Below are 13293 nucleotides of genomic sequence, written 5' to 3' on the forward strand. Positions count from 1 at the left end.
GCATAGGGGTTGACAGAGCTAGAGGAGCCAGGAATAGGTGGCTGGGCTGATGCCCTGGTATCTAGCCAGAGACTGACAAACACGACCAGGAGTTCCCACCCCTCCATCATCTCCTTTCCTCTTTCATCCTCTTCCATGTCACGGGCCATTGACTACCCAGTCCCCTACTCCTCAATTGGGAGTGGAGACGTATGAGATAATATAAATATGGCTGCCTCAGGTTCTCTCTGAAGAAGGGCACTAGGGAGGCAGCTCTCTCGGAAGGTACAAAGAACACTTCAGACTCTCTTGTGTCCCTGAAGCTGGAGGAGAGAGGGAGTGGGGAGACATATTCAGGAGGAGAAGACAGAGCACGTAGTCTGGGATGCAGGATTTTGTCATGAAGGGTCATGGCATAGACTCCTTCAGGTGATGGTGTCTCCCAAAAGAAGGGCCTGCATGTCAAAGACCAAGAGAGAATGTCATGTCGATTTATCTCTGACAGTCCCTGGCTCAGCCTTTCTGGAACTTGGGGAGATGCTGTTATAAATCAAGATGGTACCACCTAGTGCCTCCTCCCCAAGTGTCCCCACAGAGCAGATACTGGAGGAGCCATCACCAGAATGGCCAGCCCCTCCATCGTGATGGGCAAAGGAGCATCACTACCCTTGGAGCCGCACTGCCAGGAGCTCTCACCTTCTGCAGCTTTCAGAACCAGGGTGGCTAGTGAGGTCTGTTCTGAGCCTAACCTACATACCAGATGGTAAAGGCTGGAACAGGCGCGGGGGAGGGGGGTGTTTTCAAGTTTCTGCAGCTCCTCTTTTCTTCTTCAGTCAGTCAGGACCCACGTCATAAGGCAGGTAAAATACAGAGCTGTTCTGTTTCAGGAGAGCCATGTTGAGAGCTAGGCTGGAGCTGAACCACAGCCTGCCATCTCTCCCCTCCAGGATTCCACACTCATCTAACCCCAGGCCAGGCTTCTCATGTAAAGATGGATGAGCAGAGGCTCTAAGAAGACCAGACATTTGCCTGAGTTTTTAAGGATGCTAGATCAGAGCCCAGGTGTGCCGTCTCTTTACATTGGTGGTGTTTCTGCACCAGGCACAAGGCTTGCTGTGAGGACACAGAGAGGAGTAAACACAGGCCTCCTGGGAAGGACTTTATGGTGTGATGATAGTATAAGGGGAAAGTAGAGACGGACTCCAGCAGCAGCATCTGTTACATTATAGCACCCGGCACTATGAGCCTGGGTGGGCTGTGCCCCATCCCCAGATTGCACCCTTATCTGCCTGATAATACTCACTCTGACAACATCCTACAGGGTGAGTCCTGGCACTCTGACTCATTCCAGTGAGCCTCAGCTTTGTTTTTGATCTTTTATTTCAAGGAGCTCTTCAATGACCCAAAGCAAGCATATGAAACAGGGTCAGGAAGAGCTCTCTCACCCTTTGGTCCCCTCCAGGTATCTGGAGACAACTTCTCAGAGATCTCTGGACACAGTTTTAAAGCCATCTATTCGATCCAATTCTGTCATTGATGACAGTTCAGTAAACAGGAGCCTCAAGAATTTAATGATGGTCACCCTGGCAATCAACACCAAAACTGACTCTCCAGATGGGTGGGGACTCTCCATCCGGATACCTCCTCTGCTAGGAAACAGAGGTCTTGCATTAACAATTATAAACACAATCTCTTGAAAGCCCTGATTTAAGACTAAGGCTGCAGTGGGTTCTGTTAGCACACCAAGTTCATGTCACCCCACTCTACCTCCTCTCCACCTCAGGCCCCAGACTTGGAGGAGAATCCTTCTTTGCAGAAATCGTCCATCCCGTGAGCCAACCAGATGAGGTGTGGCTTGAAGCTGACAGCTTCATGATTCTCCGTTGTTCTTGGCCTATTTAAAGTTAATGCCTCATCCCTCTGTAATATTCACAAGGTGCTTGACATTCAAAAGGGTTTTTAAAACCCTATGAAATAGAGATTTTGAACTCAGCAGTGACTCTGGTGGATGTGGGGTATAACTCTCCTGGATACAATAAGAGGAGGCCTCCTCAGGAAATTTGAAGATGTCTGTTCTTCAAGTGACATCGTGTGGGTGGACTGGTTCCAGGCCCCAAATCTCTCTCAGCAGGCCCCGGAGTTGCTATCTACCACTCTCATCTGGCTCCTTTCTCGGCAACTCCTGCCCAAGCTCCTTTCATGTGGATGCCTCTCTCCTGTTCTCAGGTTCTGGCTCATAGATTCTCCAGAGTTCATCTGTGTGTGAGTCTTCTCCTAAAGTCTGACGGCAAAACATCTAGAAAATGAGTCAACCAGAAAAAAGAAAAAAACAAAACAAAACAAAAAATAAAAAACAAGCATGGGAAGATCCCAGGTTTCTGGGTACTCTCGAGTCGAGTCCTCATGGGCTCTGTGCCTGTGATGTATCTTCTTGTGTGACAGCTCCCAGCATGACCTAGAAGTGACTCTAAGACAGTGTTTCCCAAAATTTGGCTTATGAGATTCCAACTTATGGAGACATGTCTTAAGAGATCTAATGTTGTGACAAGAGAATTGTGAAATTACATAGCACCCAATTGCTGGAGATATCTCTTAGGTGGCTATATAATAAACCCTTTGAGAAGCCCTGTAGTGCACATCTCGTGGGTCTTGGTACAATCTCGAAACTTCAAGGACTGTCTTATGCTCACTTTTTAATTGCTAAGACAAAGTACTGGAGGCTGAGTACTTTTGAAAGTAAAAAGCATTTATTGAGCTCACAATTTTGAAGGAGAAAATCCAAAGTCAGGCAGCCTCATCTGTTCTCCTGCAGGGAGAGTTCTCTTGGGTGTATCAGCAGGTAGCCATGGCCCCAGAAGTAGAAACTGCATGGCAAGACCATGCATGACCCAGAAAGCAGGGGGAGGGGATCCTGGCTATTTCTTTTGTCAATTTGACAAGAGTTAGCCACCTGGGAAGAGAAACCTCAACTGAAGAAAATGCCTCCATCAAATTTGCCTGTGGGCAAGCCTGTGGGCATTTTCTTGGTTGATGATTGATGTATCAAGGCCCAGCCCACTGTGGGCAGTGCCACCCATGTGCAGGTGGTCATGGGTGGAATAATAATAAAAAACAAAAACAAAACATAAACAGGACGAGCAAGCCTTCTGGAGCAATCTAGTAAGCAGCATTCATCTATGGCCTCTGCTTCAGTTCCTGGCTCCAGGATCCTGCCCTGCCTTCCCTCAGAGATGGAGTGTGACCTAAGAGTTGTTAAGATGAACTAAACCCCGTTCTCCCCAAGTTGCTTTTAGTCATGGTATCTTATCAAAGTAATAGGAGCTCCTAAGAGAAGGCCCAAATCTTTTTCTTTTTATGATGATTCCTTCAAGTAGTAAATAAATCATTCCCTAAGACCAGAATTAGTCCCTCCGGAGGGCAACGCCTGCAATGACCTTTCTACCTCAAATATGCCTCGTTTCTTTTTTGTAAAATATATAGTATTTTATTAGTTCTTTGAGAATTTCATGCAATGTATTTTGATCATGTTCTCCTCTCTACTCCTCCTCATCTCAACCTCCCCACCTTCTTCCAGTTTCATGGCATTTTTTTAAAAACCACCCACCGAGTCAAATTTGTGTTGCCCCATATACTCCTGGGTGTGAGGCCGTCCACTGGAATATGCTTGCCTACAGTGGGTCCTGCTTCTTAAAGCCCCTGGTACAGCAGCAGTGCTGCACTGGAGACCAGGCTCCCACACAAGAAACTCCGGGGAAGCAAACCATATCTGCAGTGAAGCAGACACCAAAGACTGGTGTTCTTCAGCCCATCTCAGAGACTCGAGTTCCGAGAGCATGCCGGACATCTTATGAGCTCGTCCCGGAAGTCATTATTTGAGTCCCTCTGGGCCCTGCAATGGAGATCATGGATCTTTGTGTTTCCTGGCTGTTCATAGGACAAGCCCAATTAGGCTGCTGTGAGGGCCTTCAGCTCTTGCACCTGTAGCAGGTCACCGGAGTGTGCACGTATGGTCCGAGCATCTTATACTTGGGGTCTGGTTACAGGAGGACTTCAGCTCAAGCTGAGGCTTTCTGGAAGAACAGGATAGCACTGGCGTTCTGAGTTTAGGAGGCTCATTTGTCTTATTGTGGTGGCTATCACTCTGCCTTCCCCTGAGGATGGGCCCATGCATGATGCAGATTTACATGAATGCAATGTGCCCCTGCTCTCCAAAGTCTGTGCTTTTTATGACTTTAGTTTGTTTTTAAAATCACTTCATTTGTCCTTAGTTTAAAAAAAAAAAACAAAACAGAACAGGTTTTCAAGGAGTGAACTGTTTTCCCTCAGTTTTCATTTTTCCCTGCTGTGGAAATTCCATTTGTTATTTCACAGACGAACCATGGGTGTTCTCTCTCTCTCTCTCTTTCTCTCTCTCTTTCTTCCTTTCTTCCTTTCTTTGCATGGGGGCCTAGAGAGAGAACTTCTATGAAGAGGGGTGGCAATCATGCAAATGTGCTGGGAAGCTGGAACAGTGTACCCCAAACAAGGAAAGTGAACAGCTTACATGAATGCATGTCTGGAAATTGAAAGCTCAGATCAATGTGTCCACAGCTTAAGTTCTTCTGTAGACCAGGCAGGCCTTGAACTCACAGAAATCCCCCTGCCTCTGAATCCTGAGTGTTCGGGATTAAAGGCGTACGTGACCATGCCCATTTGCTTCGGTTCTTCTGAGAGCTAAATGGAAAAATAGGCCCACGGTGTCTCCCCTGGCTTTAGAGATTTCCTGGTGAGCCTTGCCCTGCAAAAAAGCCTTGGCCTACTCTCTGTGGCACCTGTGCATGCACGATGCTGCATGCTGTTGTCCTAGAATGTCTCCTTTCTGTAGGAACAGCGGTCACGTTCGGTAGCAGTCTGTCTGACTCCAGGATGACCTTGTCCAAACTTGAGTTATATCTCAGCAACCCTGTAAGGACCACTTTCAAGTGAGAGCGCATTTTAACCTGCGGTCTGCTCCTGCGTGACAGAGGTGCTGGGGGTTAGAACATCAACCCAGGAAGCTTAAAGCAGGAAGTCGATTCATAACATGGACTCTCTGCAGAGGACTAGATCCCACTCTGCCACATTTAAGGAATCCTGAAGCTTCTGAAAGGATGGAGGGGAAGAGAGGCTCAGGCAGTGGGGAGGCCTGAGACAGGGAGGCAGTGTCACAGACAGAACATTCCCCTAGAGGAGAGAGTTCAGAGCCTCCTCAGGGAGGAGGCTCAGAGACAAGTAGAAAAGCATCTAGACTGGTTTTAGGGAGAAGCTTCCTGCTGTAAGTTGGGCCCTGGAGTATGGAACAAGGTACTCATCGGGCAGAAGGTGTGGACCCAGTACTCGACGAGATCAGGTTCATAAGAAATTGCCAGAACTTCTCAGAGAGGTAACAGACCGGCCAGGCTTGTCATGTTATTATTTTAGTCAGGCTAAAGGACAGGAGGGCTCATGGCCTCACTGTTCCCCTGCAGTGGAGGAACACCATAGCTATCAGAGATCACGAGAGCTCAAGTGTGGGGTACTTAATGCATGGCTCTGTGTTTGGTATCAACCAATTGTATCAACCTCATGGTAGGGTGCTTTCTGTCAGGCTTGGCTTCGATGAGGTAGCTGAGGTGCCTGCATGCAGCAGGTGTCCACTTAACCCTCTCCCTTTAAATGACAAACCTGACAGTGGCCTGTCATTGTGATTCCCACTGGGACACTGGGAAGATTGTCCAGAATAAAATAGTCATCAAGCACTCAGAACTGTTTATAGACACCCATTTACCTCCAGTTACTGGCAATGCCCATTGCAACCAACTGACACTCATGAAATTGTACTGGGAAGATGGCTCAGTGGGAGAAGCCATCAGATTCCTTGTAGCGAGGGCATACTAGTAATTTCAGAGTTCCTGTGATGAAAGGTGAGGCAGAGGCTGGAGAAAAACCCTGGAAGCTTTCAGGCCAGCTAGCCTGGTGGTCTCAAGGTGACAGGAGGCAAGGATGGACATCTGAGGTCACCCTTTGACCTTCACATGTGCACACTCACACAGGCAGATGCAGCCATGCATATCAAAGAAAGATATCACATGCCACTTGTTGGCAAGTGGATAGAGAACTAATTCAAATTGGCCGATATTAAACACACCCCACTATTTTGAGAGAAAACCTGACAAGGGGTCTGTCTTAAAGGATTTTCCTCTTTCTTACAGGTCACTAGTCAGCACAGAAGTTCAGGAGACAAAGACACAGCCGTGCACAATGTCTTACAGACGAGAGCTGGAGAAATATCGAGATCTGGATGAGGATGAAATCCTGGGGGCCCTCACAGAGGAGGAGCTCAGGACCCTGGAAAATGAGCTGGATGAACTAGATCCTGATGTGAGTATCAGGAAAGCAGAACACCGGGCTGGGGCAGGGGTGGGGCAGCGCACCCAGGGTGTTGGCCACACTGGGAGTGAGGTGGAGGAGGGGCAGGTGGGCACTTCCCGAAGCCACCAATGTCTTTCTCCTTATATGACAGTGCGTTGGAATAATGTAGCCTCCACGGGGCTATTTTTAAAATGTTGTATTACTCACAGTTCTCCAGAAAAACAGAGCTAATAAGATGTGTGTGAGGGAGAAAGTAAATGTATGTCCCACCGAGAGAGAGATATAGAAGCAACTGGCTCATATGGTTTTGGAGACCAACAAGCCCTGAGATCTGCAGTTGGCAAGCTGGAAACCAGGAGAGCCGGTGATGCCAATCTGGTCTAAATGCTTGTAGGCTCAAGACCTAGGCACAGCTTCTGCTATTGGGAGAAAAAAAATGGGGTGAAAGGTGGGAAAACCAACCAACCAACTAAGAAACAAAACCAAAAACCAGTAGTCCAGTCCAGGCAGTTAGGTGGGAGGCAGTCCTTCTCAGGGGAGGGTCAGCTTTTCTGTTCTATTTAGGTCTATGACAGATGGGATGGGCCATCCCACAACCCAGAGACCATCTGCCTGACTCAGTCTACAGATGCAATATTCATCTCCCCTAGAAACACCCTCCCAGATACAACCAGAATAACATCCGACCAAACGCCTGGCAATCCGGGGCTCAGGCAAGCTGACTCATACAATTACCCATCACAAGTCCGCCTCCTCGTTAACTTGGCACCTGTGTGTATCTTTTCAAAGCACAGGCAGTTATTAGCAAACAAAGACAACAGCGTGTCATAGCTGTGCCCAACATGATGCTGTGTAGGATAAATCCCTCCCTCTTCTCCAGGAGGGGAGGTAAGATCTCCAGGGATGTTTACCCAAACACCTCTGCGGAGAATTAATACTTCAACGGTATCACCAAGTGTCAGTACAGCGTAGGCTGTGTGAGAAGACTTGGGGCAGGGTGATGATCTCTGCTGTCCACATACATGGTCAGGAAGCAGGAGGAGATACTCATGACAGCTATAGCTCTGGTTTCTTTAGCCAGACGGATGGACATAACCAGTATTTCCAATCGCCTCCTTCCATTAATCAATCCACACTGCTTTGGCCTTCAGCAAACACCTTGGCTAGCTCTCATTCTTGTCCTGATGGGCTGCCCCTGAGCTTCCTGCTCTATGTCGTTAACAGTTCTCAGGTTTCCCACCAGCTTTCAGCACAGCAGCCCCAGGAGTTACCCCAAGAATCACCCATCCTCCGTACCTCCATTACAGAGCTTCATTCACCTATCGATTCTGAAGCAAGAGGAACGTCGGAGGCCAGGGAACAGTGTGTTAACCTCCTGCTCAGTGGAACCATTGTCCCTCCTATGACAGAAACCTTTGTTCCATTGGAACTGAGACTTCTAGGCGAGCCGAGCAGAAGGTTGAGGGAATGGAAGCAAAACTATTGCTAGTTAGTGGCTTTGATAAGGGTGATGTTGTGTGCCACCACTCCAGTGCCCAACCTTGAATCCTGGACCTGTGGATCTTAGCTCTGAGGGAGACAGGACCACATGAGGTCCCTGATTAAGAACATTTGCAGATCTCTAGAGAGCCTAGCCCCAGCCCTGCCTCTGAGCTAGTGCTGTGACAGACAGTCTTCTGAGGGCCACTGTGCCTCGCTGGCACAGCCTGATGCTTCTGGACGGTGGAAACCAGGTTAGAATGAATTGTCTGAGCAATAGAGAACATGGAGGACCCTCTCATGTGTTTTAAGTTTCACTTTGCAGTTGGCATGTTTAAGTTGTTCCTTCAATGGTGATGTCTTGTTTGGAAAGCCCCACTGAAGCCATGAGCAAGGTCAAGGGAGACTTTCTCACCAGCCTGGACAGGTCTCCTGCCTGTAACTCCATGAAAAGTACCCAGCACAAGTGAAGGCAGAATCGTATTAGATGAATGGTCTTAAAGATGGAACTTTATGCCCCTCTTAATACCAGGCATCACTCAACTCTGACCTAACAGTGGTCCATAAGGAAAATATCACTTGTGTAGGTTTTGCTAACCCACAGACCATCGCTGCAGAGGCACAGTGAGCAAGGCCACCCCAGCCCTCTCTTTGACACATGTGGTCTTGGGCTGGCTGTGGTCTGTTCTTCTCCAGGCTTCAGTGCCTGCCCCCCAGCCCACCCCATGAAATGATGAAGTCAGTTGTTTCCTTAAGGGCTGGTCCCTGCCCCACAGAATGACATCCATCTAAGTATGCCCTCATCTCGCTGATCACAACTGTCTCAACCATGAGATGGTTCCTTGGTGGGGATACTCAATTTAATTGGCAAGAGGCCTTGGTGGAGGGTTTTAGGTCCCTCCTTCCCCTACCTCTTCCATTCAGAGTAAACAGCAAAGGAAAGATTAGACTTTTCTATTCTAGCTCTTCTAGATCACTGTTCTGTAGAATTACAAGAGGGAGTCACTTTTAAGAGTGAGAAGATGCCGGGCGGTGGTGGCGCACGCCTTTAATCCCAGCACTTGGGAGGCAGAGGCAGGCGGATTTCTGAGTTCGAGGCCAGCCTGGTCTACAGAGTGAGTTCCAGGACAGCCAGGGCTATACAGAGAAACCCTGTCTTGAAAAACCAAAAAAAAAAACAAAAGCAAAAACAAAAACAAAGAGTGAGAAGACAAGGCATGTGGCTGCCCAGAGTTAACTTAATGCTAGGTACCATGGCTAGAGCCTGGCACGGACACTGCCTCTGGTTAGCTCAAGGTATGGCAGGTGGGCAGAACAGACGGAGCTTGGAGGGGCAATTACTTCCTCCTGGTGGGAAGTTCCAAAGACCAGTTGAGGCTGGAACCATGCCCAGTTGAGTGTGGTTCCCTGTGTCAGGGTTTGCTGAGGGGGAGGAGTCTCAGTGTGATTTCTATGGAAACTTGGATGGGAATAGAAAAGAGAAGAGGGGGGGATGTAATGTTGCTAAGATGGAAAGCAGTTGGGACCTCTCTTGGTGACCTGGGGAACCTCTCAGTGGTGACTCTATGTGGCGTAGTGGTTTGGGAGCTAACCCTGGAGATGCCTGCGGAAAGAGGCGAAAGGGGTTCATGTGGGAGCATTGCATCCTGGGAGATCACATAGGCAAGTGCATTTCCTGAAGGTAAGGAAGGATGCTGTTCCTCTCCACAGGCCCACCCTCTAGAGTGTCGATTCTGTACCAGTCCCCTGGAGAAGTGTGAGCATCCACCCCACCCCAGACCCCTGCACACCTGCTGTGTCTGGCCCTCTGCTCTTTTTGGCATTGCTGAGCTGCAGTGTGGGGATGAGGTCAGATGAGGCAGCAGCTGCAAATAGGGCAGGTGATGACAGGGGTCAGAATCCAGTGTCAGCCCCAGGAGGGTGGAGCCTCGTAGAGCCAACATTTCAGATTCCAGGGACTGTGCTGAGGCACCGGCTGGGTTCCTGCTTCACCCCTAAACCAACAAAGAGTTCACAGAGAGTCCCCTACTCAAATGGCAGGCTGTGTGGCCTCAGCAGACGTCCCCAGAGACCTCTGTGCCATTCATCTTCTTCTACCTCAAAGGTAGCCGGGAAGAGGCCACTCTGAGTGGCCACAGGAGGAAGTAGACACAAGGGGGCTCAGATCACTGCCCAGCTTGCCTGATCACAGAGCAGTGTACCAGGAGTCAGATTGCAAACATCCTGGGGTGAAGCATAGACCCTGGGGCGGGCAGCCGCCACCTGAGACCCACCATTCTCAAGGTCTGTGCTTTCCAAAGTGACATCGTTCAAAGGCTTCTTTCTCTTTTTCAGTTAAGGGAGAAAAAAAGAGAAACCAAAGAAGAGGAGGAGACAATAGAGTGGTAGGGTTAGTGTCCCAGCCACACAATTGACCCCTTCACTGAGATAGGCTCCCTTACCTGATTTACAAGACAGTTGAGTTTTGAAAGGCAAATGGGACTCCCTCCATCCCAGAACAGAACATTCCAGCTCCAGTTTCACTGGGCCAGGAGCCCAGCTCTGTAATCAGGACTCTGGAGAGGCCTAAGGTATGCAGGCCCAGAGGAGGGGAGCCCAACAGGTGTCCAATCCCTGACCAGGATGAGAGTGCAGAGAGGGAAAGGAACCTGCCCCTAGGGCAGATGTTCAGACAGAGCCAGAGTAGATCCTGAGAGCTCAGTGCCCAGGCACTGCCCCTTGGCAGACTCTACACTCCTGCATTTTATTTTTGTGTCCTGGTGCTGGTGTGGCTCTTACTACATGCACAGGCAGTTCTAAGAACTCGGAAGACATAGCTCGCTTCACTTCGCCCTGATCCTGGGAAGCAGGTGCTTCTGTCATCCCAGCTTCACTGATGACGGAGCCGAGAGGCGAGGTTAATTTGTCCAGCATCTTACAAGTAGGCGGTGGCAGAGCCCAAACGTGGTCTTAGAGTTCGTGCCCTACCCAGAGGAAGCAATCCCCTCTCTGAGCTCCACCTGTTTCTAGGATGTTTCTGTTCTGCCTACCTGGTATACACCTAAGGCATCATGGGAGTTTGGAGGAGGTGAGCTGGGGCCACTCATGTGCTCTCTGGCTTTGCAGTTCTGGAAGCAGCCAATGATTCCTTTCTTTCTGGAAGGAGGTGGAGACAGTCAGTTATCTACTCTACCCTACTCTACTCTACTCTACTCTACTCTACTCTACTCTACTCTACTCTACTCAGCCCCGTGTCTTTTCCTGTTTGCAGCCCAGTTCCTCTCAGTAAAGTACACCCGGTTGGTTCAGGTGGCTCGGGAAGACCCCTAGAGCTCTATCCACTTGTAATTTTCTGAGCCCCTCCTAGCTGACTCAGCACCTGATGGCATCAAACACTTGAGAGGGCGATTATGCAACTCTTAAGCCCCAGTGTCATGTGATAGAATAGAGTAGAACACTTGAAAAGCAGCTTTGTCACAGAGGATTTCAAACTTGTACACATAAAAAAAAAAAAAAAAAAAAAAAAAAAAAAAAAAAGAGTCCTTGAGACTTAGTATCTCTCATTCTGGAAAATCTCGAGCTTATCATGAGATTGCTGCCCTTGGACTCCATCGGGAAAGGAATGCCTCATGTGCTAAAAGTGTCTGCTGTTGACTGACTCCTGGCCCTGCCCTTTCTCTCTCTGCAGTTAAGTGGGTGCTGCACTGAAGCACAGCCAACTCCTCACTCAGTTGTCTTTGTGCTGGGCAGTAGGAGAAGTGAGCATGGGAGGGGTGAGCCATCCCAGGAGTGTGTGCCAGCAACAGTGAGCAGGCTTTTACAGTTGATGGGCCACATGGGGGGGCACAGACTATCTAGTGGATTCAGCATGTAGCTCCATCTTAAGATGCGGAGACTTGAAAGAATGAGGGCTGGGTGTCTCAGAAGCATGAGGACTTGATTTTGATTCCCAGAGGCCAAATAAAGAAATACCAGGAAGGGAGACTCTTCCCTGAATTCCTAGTACTTGGGGGTGAGAAGGGGAGACAAAGATGGATTCCTGGAGCTTATTGGCCAGCCAATCTAACCATGTTTAGAGAGAGACTCCGTGTCAATAAGTAACTTTGGCTTCTACACATACAGGAACAGGTAGGCTAGGGTACCAGCACAGATGTGCTAATGCATACGCATGCACACACACACACACATACACATACACACAAACCGTGAAAACTTATAAAGAAAAAGGATATATTAATATTGCTTGTTAAGGAGACTTTGAGGGGAAAGTGACTATTTTTTAAAAGGTTGAACATGTTTGCAGGAGAGAAAATAGATTAATCTCAACCTTATAAAGAAACTGGAGCCTGGTTTCTAGTCTGTCTGGGCCAGTGTCCTGAGCAGACCTTGGGCGCAAACTCCACAGCCAGTCTCCCAACACCCAGAGGAAGCTCCATTCCCAGGTGCTCTAACACACCCAGGATCAGAGGTGAGGAGAACACTTCTGTCCCAACACTGGGAGTAACTGAGACCAGCAGGACCTAGGCACACAGGAACTCTGCTAGCCCAATGACACAGGTTTTTTCCAGTCTGTCTGGGCTAGTGTCCTGAGCAGACCTTGGACTCAAACTCTGAAGTCAGTCTCACAACACCCAGAGGAAGCTCCACTCCCAGGCACTCTAACAAGCCCAGGATCACAGGATCACAGAATCACAGGATCACAGAGATGGCTTGACTCTGAGGAGTTCTGACACAACCAGGATCACAGGAAGGACAGGCTCCAGTCAGATTTAGCAAGGGCAGATAGAGATAACCAGATTGCAGGGGGCAAACGTAAGAAAATAAGTAACACAAACCAAGGTTACTTAGCATCATCAGAACCCAATATTCCCACCATAGCAAGTCCTGGACATACCATCACATCAGAAAAGCAAGATTCAGATATAAAATCACTTCTCATGATGATGATACAGGACTTTAAGAAAGACATAAATAACTCCCTCAAAGAAATACAGGAGAACACAGGTAGAAGTCCTTAAAGAGGAAACACAAAAATCCCTTAAAGAACTACAGGAAAATACAATCAAACAGGTGAAGAAAATGAGCAAAACCATCCAGAATCTAAAAATGGAAATAGAAAAAGTAAGGAAATCAGAAAGAGAGACAACCCTGGAGATATAAAACCTAGGGAAGAAATCAGGAGTCATAGATGCAAGCATCACCAACAGAATACAAGAGATACAAAGAGAGAATCTCAGGGGCAGAAGACACCATAGAAAACATTGACATAACACTCAAAGAAAATGCAAAAAGCAAAAAAGCTCCTAGCCCAAAATATCCAGGAAATCCAGGATGCAATGAGAAGACCAAACCTAAGGATAATAGGTATAGAAAAGAGTGAAGACTCCCAAGGCCATGGGCCAGTAAATATCTTCAACAGAATTTTAGAAGAAAACTTCCCTAACCTAAAGAAAGAGATGCCCATGAACATACAAGAAGCCTACAGAA

The 13293-nt window shown here is 48.3% G+C and overlaps 1 protein-coding gene and 1 long non-coding RNA gene across 3 annotated transcripts in view; one reads left to right on the top strand and one right to left on the bottom strand.

Moving 5' to 3' along the window:
• Nucleotides 1-13293, top strand: part of Tmod1 (tropomodulin 1) — a 79605-nt gene that overhangs the window by 15161 nt on the left and 51151 nt on the right. For both annotated transcript variants that reach the window (XM_031377313.1, XM_031377314.1), the window contains exon 2: nucleotides 6189-6357. In XM_031377313.1, coding sequence (XP_031233173.1) covers nucleotides 6238-6357 — 120 coding nt within the window. In that variant the 5' untranslated portion in view covers nucleotides 6189-6237. The remainder of the gene's footprint in view (nucleotides 1-6188; nucleotides 6358-13293) is intronic.
• LOC116095961 overlaps nucleotides 10525-13293 on the bottom strand; it is a 14196-nt gene continuing 11427 nt past the window's right edge. The window contains exon 3 of the long non-coding RNA XR_004120777.1: nucleotides 10525-10962. This is a non-coding gene — a long non-coding RNA (uncharacterized LOC116095961). The remainder of the gene's footprint in view (nucleotides 10963-13293) is intronic.

This window comes from Mastomys coucha, unplaced genomic scaffold, assembly GCF_008632895.1.
Source record: "Mastomys coucha isolate ucsf_1 unplaced genomic scaffold, UCSF_Mcou_1 pScaffold18, whole genome shotgun sequence".
Taxonomy (NCBI): domain Eukaryota; kingdom Metazoa; phylum Chordata; class Mammalia; order Rodentia; family Muridae; genus Mastomys; species Mastomys coucha.